The 23245-nt window shown below is 38.7% G+C and overlaps 2 protein-coding genes across 2 annotated transcripts in view; one reads left to right on the top strand and one right to left on the bottom strand.

Moving 5' to 3' along the window:
• hspa12a (heat shock protein 12A) overlaps nucleotides 1–13509 on the top strand; it is a 59753-nt gene extending 46244 nt beyond the window's left edge. The window contains exon 14 of the transcript XR_009673298.1: nucleotides 13498–13509. The gene's annotated coding sequence lies outside the window, so the exon portion shown is untranslated. The remainder of the gene's footprint in view (nucleotides 1–13497) is intronic.
• Nucleotides 7019–22849, bottom strand: LOC132975746 (inactive pancreatic lipase-related protein 1-like). The gene is made up of 13 exons (XM_061040518.1): nucleotides 22829–22849; nucleotides 22693–22747; nucleotides 21040–21191; nucleotides 17113–17232; nucleotides 16447–16581; nucleotides 15098–15206; nucleotides 14364–14483; nucleotides 13973–14089; nucleotides 11774–11892; nucleotides 10074–10200; nucleotides 9313–9427; nucleotides 8507–8674; nucleotides 7019–7149 (listed from the first exon to the last, which is right to left on the bottom strand). Exons 2-13 carry the CDS (start codon nucleotides 22745–22747, stop codon nucleotides 7080–7082), a joined length of 1407 nt encoding a protein of 468 aa, XP_060896501.1. The 5' UTR covers nucleotides 22829–22849; the 3' UTR covers nucleotides 7019–7079.
• Nucleotides 22850–23245: the final 396 nt, after the last annotated feature.

Raw genomic sequence — 23245 nt, 5'->3', positions numbered from 1 at the left:
AACCACCAAGAGTGTCTATAGCCTTCACCACAAACCAGCCACCAACTTCACCACGGGGAGATAAAAGTTTTAGGAAAACAACAGCTACAAATACCAGAAAGGTGAAACCAAGGCACGCTTCTGAAAAAAGTTAAAAGCCTTTTTTCAATTGGATATTTCATCATAAAAGCCTTTAACAACTTGGCTATTTCATCATAGAAGTGTTAAAAACATAGACAGGTCATTAGAAAGCTGGGTGACCTCCCACGCAATGCTGCACAAACAACCTTCTTCAGGGTGTCCGGACTCTCGGTTTTTTCTCGTTACAAAAACCAGTTGGTTCAAGGTTGTCCAGTTGGGGAAATGCAACCTACAGTTGCTACACCAAAAACAGGAACTAGTTGCTTATTAGCATGCTAATCAGTAGCATACTGGTTGCTTATTAGTAACTTATTCTATATGACCATAATAGCTAATAGGCCATTAACTAAGAGTTTTCCCCCAATGCTCTCTTAATTACTACTTATTGATAGTAAGTAAGACAGTTGTTGTACATTAAATATGACCTTAATATACTTTGTTAAGGAAGTAATCAAGCATTTTTGTGTTTGCCTAATTTACTCTTCGGAGGATTTTTTTTTCACTCAAGTGATAAACGCATCTTTTTTTCTCAATAACTCATGTTTGGAATGATTGTCAAGCTAGATCTAGTATTTTTGATTTAAAGGCAGTCCACTCTGTGTAGGATTACATGTTAGCTTTTTTTCATCTGTGTTGAATCAGACATTATAGGCAAAAAAAAATCCCACAGTAGAACAATTTTCCATTAAAGTTTTTTTTTTTTCTTTTAGTTCCCCTCAAACACCCCCACCAGTGAATCACCCGGTGGAATATGAAACTAAACACAGGCACTTATTGAGTAACCAGAATACATTTACGCAGTGAGTGTATTATTCTTACAGAAGTGGTGGTAGAGAGCCACTCAACCCTTTACAGGGTAAGGTTGTTTTTAGCTTGGATGTGCTGTGTGTGTGCGTGTTGGGGTCAGGGGAAGGGGACTGTGGAGACATGTTGAGAGGGTTGGATAGGTGTGGCTGGTTTCCCTCAAATAGCTATGAAGTAGAATAGTTGCTACGGCAATCTGGAGGGACCCAAACTCTCCAAGTGGCTCTTTACTTGTCGGCTCGGCTGCCCTCCCACATACTCGCTCTCTTCCAGTTAATAGCAGAGTTCAGAGCTCCACCACTAACCAATGAAATCATGGGACCATAACAGGGGGCTTGACACACTTTGTGCTTGTTAAAGCTTCACTTGGATGAAAACAGACATAATGTAAGTTCATTAAAATTTGTTTGTTTGAATTGAATATTTGTGTAACCTTCTTAAGTGTTCAGGTGTAAAGGTACGCCTGAACACTTAACATGCACACACACTCACACCCTTGCCCACCCACACACCCACACACACACACAAACGAACGAACACACACAGTCTCATTTTGGTGTTGACTAAATGAGCAGACTGAGGGCAGCCGCAAACTCCAACCGGAATTTTGTGTTTTTCAGACTGTTAAAAATATTGTATGCTTTCTGCAACTCCTGTGTTTCAGAGATTCTGGTGATTCACTGGAGAAACAGACGTGGCATACAAAGCTACACTACACCAAATGTTGTTCTCCCACCAAAAGTACACAGAACTTGTAGTCCCTCAAATTTATTTTCCAGGAACTTAAAAGTTCAGCAAATAATTTGGATAACATTTTTAAAAATGAAAATGATGATGCCAAAGAAAGTCAAGGACTAACCTCAATGTTGTTGTTTCTCGAAGGCTGCTATATTCAGTGCCTCTTGCATTTTGACCGTGTTGGCTTTTTGGATGTACTTTTGTAATTTGTCTTTTGTCTTTTTACTTTATTGTTCTGGCTTTATGCAAAACCAATCGCCCTTCGAGGATAAATAAAGTTGAGTTGAGTTGAGTTGAGTTGAGTTGAGTTGAGTTGAGTTGAGTTGAGATGAGTTTGTGCTTGACTTAAACATGACGTTCATATGTGGTATGGTTTTTCAACGACTCTGAAAATGTGTTGATGCACAATTCACAAAAAAACACATACTAGCTTAGGCTGCGAATTTAAAAAAAAAGGTGAAATGAAAAGCTGTTAATACTCAACTAATAAGAGAACGTTCAGTCCTGAAGGCCCCATCCCAAAGGTCCAGAACATTTTGAAAGTATCTACCCCAGAGTGGGAGCCTTTCTGCAGCATGCCCAAACCATAAACCAAGTCTGTGTGAGGGCAGAGCACTGAATTGCTTAAACAGTCCCTATACCTTGTGTATAGACAAAGATCAACATGCACAGAAAGTTCTATAAGCAAACACTTATGAAGAAAATATCCTTTAGCCTTTGTGCAGCACACTTGGGACAAAAAAACACTCATTAAAACTCTATTCAATTGTTACCATACTATGGCTCAATTTACAAACATGATTAAATATAATTCTGTTCTTATGTTATTTGTTGATTATAGCCTACTCTCGACATCATTGTAAATCATTGATCTCTCGAGGTTAAAATAAATGTTGAATGAATGAATGAATGAATTTGGTCTCACTGTTGGTTAGAAATTAAATCTCATAAGAATGATCTTAATTGTATCATTAAAAGTGCACAATGGAGTTTTGGTGGTGAAATTTGATAGTTGGAGAAGTGAATCAATTCTCTGCTATATTTTCTATACTGAATACATAAACTTTACTCAAAGAAAAAAAAAAGGGTCCCTGAACACTGTTCAGAGCTAAAAAGCTACCAGAAAAAAAAGTGAACAGCAGTCCCTTCACACCATTTATGAAGGCGAACGTTACCGAGCCTTTAAGTGAAAGAGTAGGCTTAACCGTTTTAAGCTTAACAGTTTCCTGTCAACATCAGTCACCCTGCTCAACCTGACTCCTGTTGAACCAGTCATTGCAGAGTATTACACTTTTATTGTTCATTATGATAAAGCCATTTCAGCCTGAAGTCTTTTTATTAGTATGTATTATGTTGTTTTTTATTATTTATGTGTTTTTTACGGTTGTCCTGTCTTGTGTTGTGCTTGTTTATTATTGTAATTTTGCATTTAGCTGTGTATGTTCCTGCCCTTATGCCCAAAGGCAAATTTCCTGCTGGGGGCAATAAAGTATATCTAACCAAACACAACAAAATCTTCCTCCCCTTTCCAAATTAACAAAAAATGATAAATTAGCCTACATGCTACAGTGTTTACAAGAGAAATACTGTAAAAAGACTTACAGTACATTTAAAAAAAAACGTATATATAAAGAGGCGTGTTTCCTGTACTTCTGAAGAAACAGGACATTACTTGAATTTAGAATTGGTTCATAAACCTTGGGGAGGTAGCATGATTAGCACACAGAGAAAAGGGCAGCGATCAAATCCAATCTAAGAATACTCAAAGAATGTTTTAAATATCAAACTGAGCTTCATCTGTGATTGAAGTGGAAACCTAGAACTGTTGTTATCTCCTCAGATTGTTGAATGTCAACAACAAAATACTGTAGCTTGAGTACAAAAAAGTCGGCTTGTGCTTTAATAAGACTTCAGTGACCGTGTGACCCAGCTGCCTCTATTCAACCTCCCTCCTGCTCACTAGAATAGATTCCTTTGTGTCCTCTCATATTACTGCTGAATCCATTATGATGAAGGTCAAACAAATACTGTAGAATTGAACTCATCATTTTCTGAAGGTCAGTCAGAATAAGCCCTCTCTCTGTGATAGATTCAGACAGACGCTGGACAAAAGAAATCCTTAAAACCATTTACAACCAATACTTCTCCTCTGTCCTGCTCCTTTCACTGTTGTGTCTTTTGTTTTAAACACAATATGACATTTTGTGTTTCATCCTTGTTGTTGGACATTCTTTTCTTGCTTTCGCTCTGACTTTGCAACAACATCACATGTCTCCGTTCTTGCTGAATTGTTCTTGAGAACAATACAACATAGCAAGCTAACGGCTAGGGGTTAAGTTTGTTGTGCAAGCACTCCCCAGTGGAGCTGTTTCTCTCTTGCCACCTACATCTCCATACCTCGCTAATTTATGACCTGTTTATCAAGGCTTTGTTTGGAACAATGGCACCCCCAAAGCTACTGGCTTAAAGATCAGAAAAAGAAGCGCTGTCACTTGAAAATTTCTTCTGACAAACACACATAATTACAGGAATTAGTCCCTATTTTGTCATTAGCCTTCACTTTCAATGAGCCAATAATGAAAAGAGAAACAAGAGTCAGAGACAAAGACGGGTGTCTTTAGAGGATTTCAAGACACTTTCCCCCCCCCACCTTGTAGCCCACACATTCAATTTGCTGTTTTATTAATATTATTAATGTAGTCAAGCTTGAAGCTTTGATGCTGGGAGGGTTTTTTTTCTTCTGATTTGTATTGTGTGAGCGCTGATGGCTCAGCTTAGAGGAAGTCAGAGTGATTTCAAATGCATTTTGTTAGTGGCATGATGAAAATGGCAGCTCGCCTTTTTAAAGCTGTGTATTTGCAAGCGTGATTACGGGGTGTGTGTTCAAATAAATGAAGCCAAAACAATGACACACAATCAGGACTTCATAAGCCAGCAAAAGGCCAAAGACAGATTAATAAGTGCTTTGCAGACACACTCTCACACACACACGTTTTCACACACACATGTACACATATGCAAAGACCTTTTTTAAATTACAGATATATGTGATGCATTAGACGTGATTTGGTGCGGGTACACTCTGTATCCAAATGAGTAGGAGAAAGCTGTGATCTCACCATGTAATTTACTGTTGATTTGTGTTTGTGCAAATGGAGCCTGATGTCTTTCAACATTAATAAGGGTAATATTTACCCTCTTCTTGTCCTGACAGGCATTGGCAGTGAGGATAAGCTTTGTGATGAGAAAGACAAGGCACGCTAATAGCCGGACATGTGAAGTATCCCTCGTAGTACTGCTGCTGCTGTTGAGCCTGTTAAAGTGACAGTAATAACACTGCTGTAATGAGGTGCTATAAAAAGTGATGAAGTTGTCAGGGATGGTTTGAAGTGAATTTATGTGAATGCTCATTTTACTACGTAGATTTTTTTTTAAAAATTGAAAGCCTGCAGTTAAAGATGTATTCCAGAATTTAGACTCAAAAGTCTAAAACCATCAACAAATTATCAAACTGACTTTAATAAAAAGAAATGTTTAGTTATCCTTAACATAACCAATCTGTTGGTGTCTAATTATTTGTTTTTCATTAAAAAGCTTCCAGGACTCACTATGAACACATGCATGCTTACACTTTTGTTTATAATTTCTAAATAATTTCTCTCCAGCAATCATGTCTTAAATCCACATCAATCTGGCTCTAGAGCTAACCACAGTATCACTGCTATTACATCTGTTACAAATTATATAATTTCTTCTGTTGACAAAGGGAATCATTGTGCTGCTCTCTTCGTAGATTTAACAAAAGCTATTCATATTGTTGACCATGGTTTGCTTCTTTTGACGCTAAGTGAGCTCTGTTTTGAGTCTGTATTCTGTAAATGTTTCCAGGACTTCCTGCCACAGAGTCAGCGGTGTGTGATGTTGGGTAAAAATCGTTTAATTGCCGAAGGGGGTTCAACAAGGTTCAATACTGGGTCCTGTTTCATTTACAATATATACCAACAATGTTACATCTGCCGATTGTAACACCCATCCTAATTCCGATTATATAGTTCTGTCCTTCTTTGCTTACACTGCCCAATCAGCCATTCAAACCCTCCACTGTTCAACTGTTCACATCTACGGGAGTCACCTAACCTAAACCTAACGAGCATGCCGTTGGACTGTGGGAGGAAGCCGGAGAGAACCCACGCATGTAGCATGGGGAGAACATGCAGATTCTACACAGAAAGGCTACTGTCTGATGAAGATTTGAACCAGGAACCTTCTCGCTGTGAGGAAACAGTGCTAACCACTTCACCACTGTGCAGCCCCATATTATATCATAATGTAGATCAGGGGTCTCCAACCTTTTTTCGTCGGAGAGCTACTTTCAAAAAATGAAAGTGGCCAAGGGCTACTTGCATCAAATCGCTTGCATTTATTTACATAGCTCACATCAGCTGAATTAAGCTACTGTTTGTACATGTGTGAAATTGCAATAAGCCAATGCTTATCAATAATCTTAAATTCACATCAATGTCCAAGAAAATATTAGTACTTCATACTTGTTTTTATGGGCCAAATATATGAATAGTGGGAAGAGGTGCATTTACCGTCATCAGATTTTTATTTTTAACACAGTCGGTCAACCTATAGGCGAGCTTGCAGTAGCTCCCGAGCTACCTTTTGGAGACCCCTGATGTAGATCATAGATTTTGTTCTCTTAGTCTCATATTTCTACATTTTAATGTAAATGTTTATTATACTCTTGAGAGGTTTTTCCTGTATTTCAAACTTATTTTATATACAACGTTGATAGCTCTTGACTGAACAGGTACTAAAAAACATTTCACAACACATTGCATGATGTATTGTGTATATGATCAATAAATGTGAATTGAATTATTTTTTTTGATATCCTTTATTAATCCCTGAGGGAAATTTAGGTTATTTATAGGGACATGCTTCTCACACACATAGGCCGAAATCACATGCATGCACAAACAGGACCTGTGGACATGCATTGGTGGAGAGATGTCAGAGTGGGACTGCTACAAGCTGTCCAGAGAGCACACCAGAGCAGTTGGGGTTTTGGTGCCTTGCTCAAGGGCACCTTGAAAGTGCTCTGGAATTGCCCTAGCACCTCTCCAGCTGCCAGATTAAGGATTGAGCTACTGCCCTTTGTCATTTCATAATTCCTCATCCCTTAGATGAGTACACACATGGAAGCCACTTTAATTTGGCTCCATCACCGAAACAACACATTTTCTTCTGTACTGTCTAGTTTCTTAAAGAAATATAATTTCTCAATTTGTCTAATTTTTTATGACACTGCTACATCCTGCACAGCAACAGAGGATCAAAGACAGAGCTGTAGAGGTTTGAATGCAAAACTTTTATTTAAAGACACTGAGTTACAAGGTGATTGTAGCAGGTTAAGTTTGGCATGGAAGCACAGACTGGATCGTGTTCTCTGCTACATTCTTTGTTCCACAGAAGAAGGAGCTTTGAGAGGAGAAAAACAGAGGACATGAATGGTACATTTTATTTACAGTATTGATTGAACACAAGCTAACCTACTGGCCCCATCACTTTGATTCTATTCATTTTTGATAGACTACATTATAAAGACCATGCATCAGTGACTAAATTTCACCACAATGCTGCCGTAACCACTAGAGGGCACCAGGTGTAGTCCCATGCTGCCCTCTAGTGGCAAAGTCAGGGAGCTATGGCAGTGCTTGAACAGAAATCTGCTGCAGTTTGACAACAGGACACAGCTTTTCATCAGTTTTAAGGAATTTACCATAAAACTAAACGTCTGTTTCTTTGTTGGTGATTTGCTCTTTTTAAGTAAACCTGAACAAACTAATGCAGAGTAACACAACAGGCCTGACATGACATTTGTTTTGCTTTTGCTTCTCAGTGTAATTAGCTTGTTACACCTGTTTTATTGTTTTGACATTTGGCCTTTGTTTCGCATTTGTATGTAGTATTGTACTGGACTTTCTTGAATTGAGATGTTCTAAATTTTACATCCTTTCCATTATATGGGACACAGGTTTTGAGTCCAGCTTTGTTCAGAGACAAAATTAAACTCTGCTTTAGACCGTTAATAACATTGAATCAAAAGACACTAAAGATAAACTTCACTTTCTAATTATTAAATTCAAAAGTATGTACAATATTCATATTTGTATATATTCTATTATTTCTGTTCTCTATTTTGTAAAATCTTTTTAAAGATATTTGAATGCATGAAGATTTGCTCTTACATATGTACTTCTTATTCGTACTTTTTTATAACTTCGTCATGCTAATATTTGTTTCTATGAATCAGAACACCTGTGTTGTGACCCAATATGTCTGATTCACATTCTGGAACATGGAAAAGCTTTAACACAGATTTCACCAACAACTTTCACATTAAATATTTCAAAAAAATTGACACATCAAATAAAAGATACCTATTTGTTGTAAAAGGTTATATTAAGGAGAAATCCTTCCTGCGTCCCATTTTTATTTTGTAACAAAGCAATGAGTAAGGTCTTCTACCTGCTTTTTTGTATTATTAAATAACAAAAGGAAAGGTCTAGTGCAATCTTTACAGAAATAATAGTTACATTTTTAAAACTCCCAATATGTCAGGTGAAGAGATATTTATTTTGAGGCATTTGGATTCTTCTTTTCTATGAAAAATAATTAATGACATTTTTTTATTTTTATAAAGTGGATCAAAAGTGTAGTACCACTGATTTTGGTCTCCTCACGTTAAATAACATTGATTACACAATTTAAAAGCTATTAATCTTACAATAAGGAAAATGAAGTCTCATCATGTTTGCAGATGTGAAAAACTTACATCTTGTTGTCTTTTCCCCTCTGCAGCTCCACCTTGGATGCACCATACTTTGGATTCAGCATGTTAGGGATATGGTTGTTCCAACGGAACTTCACTTCTGTCACGTCACCCACATCCACCTCAGCGTCTATCATCAGCTCGTAGGTCCGTCCTGGCTTCATGGTACCCCTGGAGGGATGTAACAATTAAACACACTTTCAGTTCAGTTCATACCTTTATTGTACCTGGAAGGGAAATTTGATTTACAGCAGTGGACTGTCTTTAGGGACTGTTGTATTTCTCATTGAAAAATATGTCTCGCCTCGACAGTATAATCTGAGCACCAGTATTACATCAGAGTCCGGTAGTTAAGTGATGCTCACTTATCACATGTGTGGTCAAATTCTGTGATTTATTATGTGTATGATGTATATATTTGTATGTGTGAATTAGAAATGGAAGGATTATTTCTGTAATTTGGTAATTTGGTAGCAAACTGTATTGAAGGACAGGCGTCAATATTTATGGGTTACTGCAACAACTAGATGGAGAAGAATATGGCCTGGACTTCCTACTTGGTCCATACGTTGAAAAGCTCATTGAACAGACCAAAGAAGATAATTTTTCATTAGGAAGGCTTATATAAATGCTTTTCGTAGTCAGTCTATATATTCTGGATTTTGGAAAATATTTAAACTTCTTTTTGGGGGGTAATTGTCCATGGAACTTAACGTTTTCACCCTTTTCAGCATCTGTACCCCTCCACTGAAGGCATATTAACTAAAACCCTCCGTATTTTCAAAAGAACAAAGTCATAATGTTCTTACATGTGAAGCTGGTACTCCCGGGTGCTGTCATCCTTTCTGGCAAGCGCCACAAACATAAAGGCTTGTTGAGGCCAGCTGGGACCATCAAGGGTTACCAATATTTTGTAGCTGTAAGCTAGACAGAGGTAAACATAGTAGGTAGTCACATTATTTCACCAGACGATAATAACACTATTTTACATGAATAGAAATTATGAGATTGAATTATAAGTGACTTTATTCACTGGCTATACACAGTCATGGTCAAGGTCAAGGTCGAGGTCGAGGTTGAGGTCGAGGTCGAGGTCTACTTTATTTAAATGTCACTTTAAAAACAAACAGGGTTTGTACCTTCAGGTATTTTTTTAAGTAGTCCAGAAAGTTATAACCTACAATGAATTATAACAGAAGAATAGTGTAGCATGAATTAGTGTAAAATTCACGTGCACATCATCAGTGAGCCCTGCTTATTTCTGCTAAAAGTATAATGCCAAAAATGTGAAACCCAGATATACTAGAGTTTCATTGACCTCGAGGTCCAGACAAAGTTAACGTCCCACTGAATGTTCTCTGCACTACTCTGACATGTTCACTAGTCAGGATTTAAATTTTTTTGGTGAATGACAATCCTTTTTGACTTTGCTCAAATTGTACAGGGTTAAATAAGCCCATTAAAACCAAGTTTCAGTGGTTTTTCACAGTGAAATCTAAAAGGTGAGATCGTTTAAAATGTGTAAGTCACACTTCTATTTTGGCCCACTCAAGAAGGACAGGGTACTTACTGCCAAAGGGATTTCTTTTCCCGGTGTTGAGGAAGTACTTTGTCTTGGAAAAGCCATCAGTCAAAGTGAACTTGTCAGCAGAGTGGCCCATCATTGGACACTTGTCTGCGCACGGAAAACACTTTCCCTGTGAAGACAAGGACATAGTGAGGTGTAAAGAAAGGCCTCCTGTATGAAGGAGTATAAGAGTCTTCTCCTGTCAATGAATAGGCTGTGAAAAGTGTCAACCATAGAACACTTTCCTTCATATACTCCTTGAAAATGTTGCAGATTGCCACCTTACAAATATGAAGGTGGAGAATCACAATAACTTAGTGTGTGGGAACAGGCTGACTTTGCGGCTGTCAGCTATTGCTGCAGGAATAACACCAGGGAGCGTTTATGAGGTGAACGACAAGGAGGTGCTGTCATCTCTCAACGGGGACATAGTCATATGAGGTCATGCTCAGCACTCCACGGGCCTCCTTTGATCGGGGACATGTGTCCAAAGCAGGGATAAACTGTCATTAACACCGACAGCTGCAGATACAAGCCCTCCCCGAGGAAGACATGAGGGAAGCCCATTTACATCACCCTCCTCCACCGCGACAAAAATCCAATCTTGCCGAATCAACTTCTAAAACCAAAGAAAAGTTTCACAGACATATCAGTGTCATACAGCAACAGGTGGCAGTTCCAAACACATGCTGGGATGGTGAAGATATGAGCCTCCTCTCCTTCTCCAGCCCCCTCTCTTGTCTGAGCCCATCTGACAGGACTGAGTCACTTTTTTAATTGAGGACATAAGATTCCATCCAGACCCCCTCCCCCCACAACCACCCTGTCTGAGTCTACAACCAGACTCACAGCAGGGATCCTAAAAGCTGCTCTAGACATGAAGCATATCAGCATAGATCTTCACGCCAGCTTTGGTAAACTTTGACATGCTTTTGGCAAGCTGCTAACCGTTTTGAAACTACTGACCTAAGGTCTGGCTAAGTCCAGTGGTTTATTACCAGAGCATATCGCAACCCCCCCGGACAAGAGAGAATGGACTAGTATTATGTTCAATCCTGAGATTTTACTTAACATAGACAGTTTATCTTGTCACAGTACTGTACCCTAACCCTAACCCTAATGTGAAACATATTTCAAAATGGGATAACTTTTAAAGTTCTATTCATTTCACTAATGTTGTGGTGTTAAAGGTATGTCTATCCCAGGAAACACTGAAACACTGCCTCATTTTCAAGGTTTGATCAAAATCAACAATACATTGATCCAAAGTTTATTTTTCTCAGTACGACTACGCAACAGTTCAGGGGGAAATATTGCACCTTAACTCCACTACAATAATCAGACTGATGGAATTACTTTACAGGTTAACATCTGCACATACAGTTCTTTCGCTCCCACAGGCCTAGAGTAAAATAATGTTGAAAAAGTTTCACCATTACAACAGATACAACAAAACAAAGCTTCATGCATCTCATTGCACCTCTAATAATAATGAAATGTCCTAATTAAATGTATGATGAGGGTTATTATGATTTTACAATGTATTAAGTAGCTCAGGAAGGATGCAATAAATCAATACAAGCTGATCCAACCATTGCTTTAAAAAACACACATTTAGACCACCTTGTTCACTTATAGAAAAAGACTTGAACAGGCCACAGCAACAACAACAATGAAGGAAATAGAATGTCAAAGAGTCTTACTTTAGCAAAACTGTCCTTGTCAGAGCAGGGGAATCCTACAAAGCCCTGGGGTTTAACAATACTCTCGCTGTAGTACTGGTAGGCTCGGACATGGTTGCAGGGATCGAACGTCTTGGTACCTGACAAAAGACAGAAACGAGGGAGGACAGGGAAGAGGAAACAAATTCAGATGGAGGCACTGTTAAAAGATGGTTATGATGGAGGAATAAGTGATGAAATATTGAACCAAATGTGAGTCCTGAATTTAAGAAATAATGACCTTCTGACCAGGGCTGTTATTTCATGTGTCAAGTGTTAGGTTTAGGAAGATGTTTTGATTGTCAACCCCAGCATAGGACAATCTTGGAGTCAGAGTATAAGAATGTGAGACAGAGAGACAGTTTCACACAGACATAGAAATATGTCCTGGCTCCTCTTGTTTTCTCTTCCAGTCCAGGGCAAACCCAGACACTCCAAGATCTCCAGCTATGCGGCCCAAGCTCCCACTCTCCCTCTCTTATCTATAGGATCAAACGTGGCAGATTCAGCTGTGCTAGCCCCCCAACACCCTACCCCCTCAGTACCTCGGCACCAATGCTGCTGAAAGAGCCTCACTACTCAGCAGTCCATTTCAAAAGAAGGCCGCCGTCATCCATATTAGAAAATATTTGCTCAGATTGGTCCAGACTGAATAACTCTGCAGAGGGTTTCTTAACAATTCTTTCCACTGGGGCGACTCCAATAATCCACTGGGGTTCCACATTGTAAGTTGGATGTTGGAGAAAATAGGACGTATACGTCATTGAGTTATATATACTGTAGGACGCATGCCTGTGAGCCTATAGATCTGAAACACTGGGCAAGTGTTGATTATATCAAAGCTGTATAGCAAAGTCACATCATGCCCCAGTGAGTTTACAGATACAGTTTGCTCAAAAGAGAAATCAGCACAGCCTGAAAAACTATGGTCTTAACACACTTGGATTTGGTGAATTTAGATAAATCAGAAAACAAATAAAATGTGATTTTTTTGTATTAAGTATTAACAGAGTATATTTGTTTTGGTTTTTAATCATTATGATTTGTTACCACATACCAAATACACATTTCTGGTATTATCATGACTGAATCCATGACAAGTCAGTCCTTTTTATGATTTGTAAAATATTTACTGACACAAAATTGTCAACCCTAATGGAGCTGGTTTGAGAAATGTATGCAGTTCTCATCATGGCCACAATAGGGCACTGACCCACTTCAGGCACTCAAGAGTGCACAAGAACTGAGAGCATAGAGCAAGAAATAAAAAGCCATTACATAAGCACTGACACAGAATCAATGGTTTTCTACGGTGTCCCAGAAGTCTCAAAAAAGTTAAAAAAAAGTTAAAAATTATATTGTCCAAAAACGTTATACCACAAAGGATATTATGTGTGTGCACAAGTTCATAACTTTTTAATTAACTTGTGTGTACAAGATTTTTTCGGGGGGGCCTTCAGGAGCTCCGTAGTTTTCTGAAGATAATTGTAATATTCAGCTATAAATAAACAATAAAACAATATTTTTTGTAATGTATCTTGACATCTTTTCAGTGTACTGAAAATTAAAATGTACATAAGGGAACTTTGACGATGGGGTTTCATGGTTATTTTTCGTTTTGTGATATTTGTTGTTAGATATCATGGACTTTTTTTGTCATAAAAAAAGTTGTTGAACTTAAAATCATCCATAAAGTGATTTGTGAGATATGTATCAGACTTGGCTGTCAGAGGATGGCTGGAATGGGATTGGTCTGGCTTTTTTTTTTTTTGGCGTTTGGTGCCTTTATTGCAGAGACAGGACAGTGGATAGAGTCAGAAACCAGGGAGAAAGAGAGAGAGGAATGACATGCGGGAAAGGAGCCACAGATCGGATTTGAACCTGGGCCGCCCGCTTGGAGGACCACAGCCTCCATACATGGGGCGCGCGCACTAAATGCACCACCAGCGCCCCGGTTTGGGCTTTTCTGTTTCCAATTTCAGAACGCGACTACATGAAGATGATCAACCATAAAATAATTGCCAGATTTCTAGAGGATGTCCCTTTGACTCTTTCAAAACCAGCATTAGCAATTACTGTTATCTAAAAATGATCAAAATAATTACTTAACGGAACTGAATTCTTCATATGACAAACTTTTCACTTCACTTGTTTGTGTTTGTGTGTCTCAGTTGATCTCACCCTGCCAGAAGGCGTCCAGGTCAGTGTGTTTGCCTCTGTTGGCGGAGCAGCCTGGCATCAGCTCTCCTCCATTCGGGTAGAAATCGATGTGGCCCACAGGCTGTGTCATCCCCAGACCTTAGAGGAGGGAGACAGAAATCGCTTTCACTTTGGTATAATGGTCTTTCAAATTTGACCAAATAGAATATTTCAGCCAAAGCTCTCTTATTTCCATTAGCTGAAGCCGAGTTATGGACATCTGTTTTTCTATTTTTACATTGTCACATTCTAAAAGGAGGACTACTTCCAGGTCGCTGATTAGGAGTGTTAAGAGTTTTAGGAAGTACAGTGAAGACATTGAGATGGTATCATCCACTTAGATTCACTTATTGTCATCAACTGGGATATGTACCAAGTTTTGAGTCAAAAGGAAGTCCATCAGTGTGAATGACATCCACAAAGAGGGCGTCGCTGGTGTCCAGACGCACAGCGGCATCAGTGTCCTGGAAGTAAGGTTCAGTCGGGTCGAGTCCTGAGCAGAGAAAAAAAAGAATGCGTGATCAATGAACAGCTCTGTATTCTATCTGATCCCTCATTGAAGCTTAGCAAGAAAATATTGTCCCTATTACATATTCATCGAACTTTGATGCCTTTTTGGCCTCTGAGGAAGAAATCATTTTAATTCAACAAATCAAGCTGCGTTCAGTCTTCTCATCCTGTGTCTCTGTGTTATATTTTTAAAAGTATTTGTTGGCAATGTAGATGGAAGTTAATCATGTTTTTTTCTTCCTTATCTAAGTAGCTTTTTGGGGGGATTTTGCTATAAAAAAATGATGCTCCTTAGAGTGTCAGCAGTTAATGCAAGGTTAATACAGTTGATATTCAAATATAAAACAGCTGATTAAATAGGTGAGCAACTACCTGTTTTTTAATTGTAAATTGATGCTATGCTGATGCTTATACTAATACTTTGTCAGGGTCAATAAAAGTCCAGATGGCAATCTATTTCAAAATATAAATTAGCAATGAAGTTTAAAAAAATGTTTTTTTAAGTGAAAGGTACAAAACCAAAGTATTCCTACATGTTACATAGTGAGTTGTTTTACAGTTACACATCAATGACCATTAAATATTGTAAGGGTTTACCTGTGATGCGTGCGAGGCCAGGGATCCTGCTGCCAACGTCTCCTGCTGCGTGAGCCCCGATGCCGTGTCCGATAATGTGGAACTTATCAGCTTTCTGTTTGTAGTTGCCCTGGGAGATGAAAACCGTGTAAAATGCAAAGAGAGGGTATCATCTACACAATCATTCAAACAACATACAGTGTCATTCATGTCAGGACATTCATTGCACATGGTCTTTGCCTGTTGTGTAATTTTGTGTTTATTTTTGGCCTCTGTGATTACTCAGCTGTGCAGAAGCAATTACTATGTAACAGGTACACACATATGAAAAACACCCTTTACTCCATTTTATTTTTATTTTGGTTAAATCTCTTTCCTTAAATGCACAGTATGTAAATTCCGCCATTCCGGCTCTCAATCAAATCAATAGCAAAAGATTACATCATGGCTGTTTGGGAATCATGGGAGTAATTATCTCTGCTACTCCACCCCCACCCCCGATGAAAATTAACTCAGTCCACTCGGACCTGAGGAAGAGATTGTGTTTGCCAATGTGTTAATCTGTCAAATGTCATTGACTTTCCATTTTTATCTCAGCAACACAAACAGCAACAGTACGGCAGCTTTTAGTAGCGCAGTTCCCTTTTCCCTTATGTATGTACAGTAGCAACGATAAAAATGTGTCTAAAATATATAACACAGGTTAGTTGATTGTTAATTGATTTAGATATTCTAGTGTAAAAATTTGACATATTGCATCTTTAAGATTAACCAGTTTTACGGAAGAACTAATATATTGTCGATTTTATCTTTTAAATGCAACCGAGCAACTATTGAAAAAATATATTTGTATGTGTTCACTTTAATTTTTCTGTGTCCAATAGGATTTATAATTTTTTTCTCAGCAAAGTCCCGCCTAAGCCCTCCTCCTTTGCAGTGATTTGCGAGTACTTGTGTTGTGATGTGATGGTCTTGTACTAGTCTCCTGAACAGTTTGTCATCAGGGTTTTTTTGGTAAGAAATCTCTCTCTCAGGAGTACAGGAGACTGCTGCTTCCATGTTTAAGTTTGTGATGATTTATTGTTTAAGCTACTTTGTCACACCTAACAAAGAAGTGTTCTCAGGGTCAATAATAGTCCAGATGGACTGACAAACCACAACTTTTCACATAGTTTCAGCTTTGATACTGTAACGACTTGATGTTAAAAAATGTTAAGTCAAAGTTATAATTTAGTTGATCACAGTGGTTAAGGTCATGACAGGGGAAAAATATATTGTGGAAGAGAATAATGCATATAGGTCTACAGTGTTTTTAGCCTATCTTAGCACAAAGACTGTAAGCATATGGAAACTGCTAGCTCAACTCTTACCATGAGGAATGTCATCATGTTTGCCACCTGAGCAGCCACCACCCTGCCGTTACTAGCAGCCCGGGCGTACTGAGTCCTCACACCTTTCTTCCACTCCACAACGATGCAGTTCACATTCTCCCACGACACCATGACCTGAGAACCACAACAAGGTTTAAGGGTTAGTCTGAGTTGTACAAAGATGTATTTAACCTAACTGGTCCCAGAGCTTTATTGTAAAAGAACTTAAAAACATGAACAAGGGGCATCAGAATAACAAACATATATACAATATGACATGAAATATGAGTTCACTTACATACCAAAAGGACAAATACAAACAAACAAGAATCAACAAAGTATGAGAGCAAAAATATTGGGTTATAAAGTAAATGGCATATAGGTGAGTAATTACATCAGGTGATCTATGGACGAGTAAATGTTTAAATTGAGAGAAGGAAAACTTGGTCTCCCATCAGCATACTGCATAGAAAACCTGTTGCTACTGTACTATATGATAAAGCTGTGTAGACAATCAGCAAAGACTAATTTCTTCACCTAAACATCAAATCTTAGGAAAAGAACAGTTCTGAAGTGGAAGTCCAGGACAGCATGGAATATAACACCTAACTCTTGTTATTCACTTGAAGTATTTTTTTAAGGGACTTTTTCATTCTGTTTTCTTACCTTACACGTGTCCTGTGGCCAGTCCTCATCTCCTTTTTCCAAATAACCGGGTATGATGAAGCGAGTCTTTCTCAGCCCGCTGTAGTTTGTTGCCTCAATGCTTTTGTCAGCTTTGAGCTCCTGATGGTTTCAATATCAAAGACATTAAAAGCATAATCCGTTTATTCACGTTTTCTTTTAAATTTCTCATGATACAATATTCATATACCGATTATTCTGATGGTGTTCCTTCTGTTTGTAACTAAAGAAATTTATTCTTGTGTAGATTTGAATGTTAGTGCTTGTTTCTTGCAAAAAATGTATAAAGTGGTTATCTTTAAAAGTTGTGATTTTTAGAGCCAAATGTGCTATTTTTCTGGGCTGCGATTTTTTGATCCAGCAGATGTCGCCCTTGAGCACTAGCATGAAACCAAAACAACTCGCGTTGCATTGTTGTGTTAATAAAGCGATCTTTATCTTGAAACCCTAGCGATTATTATTTTTATCTTTATTTTTATTCCTCCTCTTTGCGGCCACTTTTGAGGGCCTGAACGTGCCCGAAAACTCACCAAACTTTCCACGGTCATCAGGTCTCGCGAAAAATTTGATATTTTGGTGGTTTCGTAAAAAAAAAATCGCAAAATGGCTTAGTGGCGCCCCCTTGAATTTTTTTAAATGGCCTCCCTGGTTTTTTTACATACACTCACAAAAATTTGTCAGGACGGACTAAAAATCCTCTTGCGGCCGACAGGAAGTCCAAAATTAAAGTTGAATTTCACGATAATGGCCCAAAATCGCAGATTTCAGCCTTCCTATTTGAACGCACTTGTCCGAGGGTGCTCATCCGATCGACGCAAACTCAGTGTCAGTGCGTTCTAGACGGGCTCAGCATATCTCGTTGTGCTCCGCACGTTATTTCGTCAAAGGGCGTGGCCGTGGCGTGCGTTTTAAGTTTTTGGAGCGTTTTGGCAACTTGCCAAAAAAGTAAATGTTTATATCTCAGCTATGCAGTGTTCAATCATATTAAAATTTCTCATGCATGATACGGGACCCGCCCTGAACACATCCATGATTGACATTTTTTGATTAGTCACAGCGCCACCTGTTAACAAGAGGAAGTTACTGCTTCTCAATTAGCATTAGCCATTGCTACACGGTAGCTCATTTTCCCCTCAAAATTGGTGTGGACCATGCTAACACCTTGGCCATACAACACTTTCAAGCTCAAACGCCTACGTCCAACGCTGTTGCCATACGGACGCGTCGCTCGCCATCAAACAGGAAGTAGTTTTTTCACGGGCTTAACATAGTCGTACTGTCCCGAAACTTCATACATATAATCCTGGTAGTAAAGTCAAACATGTTATACCGTTTAAGTGAGTGGGCGTGGCTTAATGGCTCAGTGTCGCCAACCTACAATATTTCAAACATTCAGCCCCCGCAGCACGTTGAACCTACATTTCTGAATTTTACTATGCATTTCCAACATGACAAAACCTACAAAAAAGGCTCTTGCACCCACGCCCAAAACTCAACAGAAAGTCCACAAATCACATCACCATCACACAGGAAGTGGCTGTAACTCTTATATACTTTGTCTGATCTTCTTGAAATTACATAGGTATGATCAGGGTTGGCCTCTGAACACAGTGACAAAAAACAATAATAAAGTTTAACCATAGCGCCCCCTAATGCAAGGAATAAGTACTACATCATACATACTTTCTCCAATCTGCTTAAAATTTCCCAGGTATGATCAGGGTTGGCCTCTGAACAGATTGACATAACAATAGTCAACTTTAACCATAGCGCCCCCTACTGCAAGGACTAAGTACTACCTCCCATATAAAATCTCACATTTGATTCAATTTTCACTTGAATGATCTCAGTACTGGCCTGCTCACATCTAACCTAATACAATTGGGCCACTGACATAGCGCCCCATACTGAAAAGACACTGTACTACATCTCACATACTTTGTCTGATCTGCTCCAATTTTCACAGGTATAATCAGGGTTGGCTTCTGAACACCATCCCAAAACAATAATAAAGTTTAACCATAGCGCCCCCTACTGCAAAGATTAAGTACTACATCCCATATACAATGTCAGATTTGCTCAAAATTTCACAGGTATAATCAGGGTTGGCCTCTGAACACAGTCACATAGAAATAACACATTTTAACCATAGCTCTCCCTAGTGCAAAGAATAAGTACTACCTCCCATATACAATGTCAGATTTGCTCAAAATGTCACATGAACAATGTCAGTACTGGCATGATCACATCTAACCTAATACAATTATTCCATTAACATAGCGCCCCCTACTGGAAAGAGGCGGTACTGCATATCAGATACTTTTTCTGATCTGCTTCAAATTTCACAAGTATGATCAGGGTTGGCATCTGAACACATTGACATAACAATAGTCAACTTCAACCATAGTGCCCCCTACTGCAAGAACTAAGTACTACATCCTATATACTTTGTCTGATCTGCTTCAAATTTCACAAGTATGATCAGGGTTGGCCTCTGAACACATTGACATAACATTAGTCAACTTCAACAATAGCGCCCCCTACTGCAAAGAGTAAGTACTACATCATATATACAATGCTCAATTTCCTCCAAATGTCATAGCTATCATGACAGTGCCAGCCTGAACTGCTCTACGTCAAAATTTTACGTGATCTTCATTACGTTGCCTATTTCAACATGCCAGTACTACGACATTGACACAAATCAAACTGCACGGCCTGCTGCTTAGCCACGTTGCGCTGCTGCTGCACTCCCGCGGTTGCAACACACCCCGACATGCACAGGGGTGCGAGGGCCCTTCATCACCGCTTGCGGTTTTAATTATGCTCGTATCTTCACACTGCATGTAAATTTACCCGAAATGACAGTGATCTAGAAATGCAGTTAAGCAGTGAGTACAGTATGTTATTCTTCTTTTCTCTAGTCCCTCAATTAAAAAACTTTTATACGCGAGGGGATGAGCCGGCTAGCCGTCCCGACGATGTAAACAAACTGAAGATAGGACTCTGAAAACTCTGAAAGCATCACAGACAGTGGGACTCGGGTGTTACACCCATTGTAGACAGTCATGACTCACATGAGTTATTTTCAGAGGATATACTTGATTTCTATTATATTTAAGTGGGAAAAATCGCATATTCAGCCTTTAAAAGAATTATAGACAGGCATTGAATCATTGCAGAGGCTGAGCAAGTTACCTACGCTGATGTGAGCTTTAATATTCTTGCACTGTTTTCTTCTGCGTTGTTTTGCATCACACCACTAAAAAAACAAGTTGGTGGTTAAGGTTCAATGCCAAAGTGCTTAGCTTGTTTAAAATTCGACACATAATTCAAAGATCTGTTGCTTTTCATGAGGTCAAACTTCGATTGAATAAATGTTGAACACATGTTTTTTTTTCTCTGATCTTTCTTTGAGGCTCAAATATAGCTGTTGACATTGAGACTCACAATCGTAGTTTGCAGTGCAGTCAGATCCTACCGAACAAACGAATCACGGCTGTTTTGAGTACAGTGCAGTGAGCAGTGGCAAAGTTTTCCACAAGTAAGTGAAAGATAAATCAGGATTCAGAGTGCGACACATAAAACACATTTATTGACTTCACCTCAACATAAGAAACTTTTTTAAATGAAGACTGGATTTTGTCCTTCATCACTTACATTGAAATTCACATTAGAAATGGAAACTTTTTGTAGCCAGTATGAACTCGAGTATTATCAGTAACCCAAAACCCATACATGTACATACAGGCTTGTTTTAACTCAAAACGATGTGATTCTAACCATTGATTGATTAAATGGTCTTACCAAGATGGTTACACAGAATTTTCACATGATCACATCAGTGGTTTATACAACAATGGCTAAGGTAGCCTTTACCAGTCAAAAATAAATGAACCCATCCCTTGCCTGGTAGTAGCGGTTCCTCTGGGTGTAGAGGAGGAAGCGGGTGCCTATCTCCTGAGGGTTCCATGGCAAGATGGAGGCTGGTCTCTGAGCGGTGCCCCCCCAGGGAGGAAGGTTATTGAAGCAGCCCTCCTCATCAAAACAGACCTCAGCCGCTGTGGACATAGAAACAAACCACTAGGAACAAACCCTAATACTCCCACATAGAGAACAACTCACAATGATACTGGAGCAGTGTTGATATGATTAACTAGCAAATCTGATCAAATAAGGTATCCTTTCAATACATGTCTGAACATGCCTCACAAGCACATCTTGGATATATATGACGAGTGAGCTTTAAATGAAGAGTGTAACTTGGCAATAGGATGTCCAAAAGAAGTCAAAGGTCACATTGTGTGTGCTCCAAGTTTACTAACTAAAACCAAAAGCAAACCATGTCATCAATTTACTTTCTCCAGATTTCTTTTTACAGTATAATATTATGGACAGGCAAAAGAAAATAAAAATATTTAGTGTCTGTAGAATAAAGTCAAAATGTTGAACATTAAGTCAAACTTTGAGTATAAGTGCAAATAAATCAATGGAGAAAGTTATTTTTGCAAATGAAACATTAAAAAATTTAAATTATTTTTAACATCTCAAAATACATAAATACACAAGAAAATGAGCTCCTCTGATATATATTTTTAGTATACCAGGTACTCAAGCCTGACTTTATCAACATTGTGACTGTTTTTCACCAAATCCAAAGAGAAAATGTCCATCCATTCAGACTCAAACTTGTTTTCAACTTGAGTCTCAATATGGTTTCTGTACTCAGGGTATTCTATTAACATAGAACAATTTAAAAACTTGTTATTTAAAATCAGTTCAAATGTCTCTAATAAAGGAGTGGGATAGCCAAGCAGCTATGTCGAGTGCCACATGTACAGAGGCTGTAGTCCTCGTCGCAATGGCCATGGGTTTGAATTCAACCGTGACCCTTTGTTCAATGTCGTCCTCAACTCTCTCCTTCCAACAATTCCTATCTCTCTTCAGCGCAAGTGTATCCAAACCAAGTGGTCAGTGAGCAGAAGGTTGTCGCTGCTTGGACTCTACATATTTCCACTGTCAGACTTTCTCTTTTATCAACGCACACAGACAGGCTTCTGTTCACTCTGTTTTATTTATTTTGTAGCTAGCACACGTATACTCCTGTCAAGCAGAATACGAGATAGACGTTATTGGGACAAGCAAGAACTTAATCATAAACCCATGACCTACGTTAAAACCAAGCTACATTGAAAATTTAATCTAGGACAATATTTGAATCGGTTCCTTAACACATCATTCAATGGAGAGAGGTTGTAACCAACAAGAATCAAATCAAACTCTTTGTTTGGGGGGGAAATGTTTTTAAAAAAGTAAAATATTTGCATCTAATAAATTGTGCAGCTATTCACAGCATGAATTCTTGGGCCTGACTATTCCAGCCAAGCTGAAACAGTCAGCTACATGCTACAGTCAAAACATGGTGGAATAAGATGATTTCATCAGAGCTAAAGCTGTAATCATTCATTATAAGACTAGAACGTGTCATTTTAAGAAATCACTTGTGATTAAAACATTTAAAAAATATATCCCTTTATCTTGAGTTAAAAAAAAACAACTCACCATATGATGCCCCCACGAGGAAGCAGAGCAGACCAAAACTCCACGTCTGTGCCATCTGTTGGAAATAAAGCCTCATTAGAAACTATGCATGTAAAGAATAAAAACGAATAGATAGAAGGAATCATGCTGTACTCACCTTGACGCAAGACAAGACCGCAGTCAACTACCCGTGCACTTCTTTAAATACTGCAGCCAGATGTGTTGTTGCACACGCTCGGCTGGGAAACACACAGGTGACACAGTGACATGTAAGCAAGAGAACTTGCTGTTCACTGGGCAGTTCTATTCATACTTACCTTATTCCATCACCTGCAGACATACAATTCAACAAACTCTAGATCAGCTGAAAGAAAAACCCTCATCCACACTGAAGGGTCACTTGTCTTATCTCAGGATTAGCTCTAAAAACAAGTAAAAAAGGTCAATTCACGAGTCAAAGTTTGATATTTTCAAATAGTGTTTTGTTTCATGGTGAACTTAAAGGGTTGACTAAGGGAGTATGTTCTATAAAAAGAGTGGGCATAATAAGCCAGAGCTTCGGCCCCCAACTTTT

This window comes from Labrus mixtus, chromosome 6 (assembly GCF_963584025.1).
Source record: "Labrus mixtus chromosome 6, fLabMix1.1, whole genome shotgun sequence".
In the NCBI taxonomy this organism is placed as follows: Eukaryota; Metazoa; Chordata; class Actinopteri; order Labriformes; family Labridae; genus Labrus; species Labrus mixtus.
This window is presented reverse-complemented; position numbering and strand designations above follow the sequence as displayed.

Bases quoted from the DNA above. Each gene is read 5' to 3' on its own strand.
- LOC132975746 (XM_061040518.1), bottom strand. From the start codon at position 22,747: ATGGCACAGACGTGGAGTTTTGGTCTGCTCTGCTTCCTCGTGGGGGCA. The intron at 16,582-17,112 runs GTAAGAAAACAG...TGTGGTTCTCAG, and splicing joins GGCCACAGGACACGTGTAAG to GTCATGGTGTCGTGGGAGAA. The intron at 11,893-13,972 runs GTGAGATCAACT...GTCTTTTGTCAG, and splicing joins CCTGGACGCCTTCTGGCAGG to GTACCAAGACGTTCGATCCC.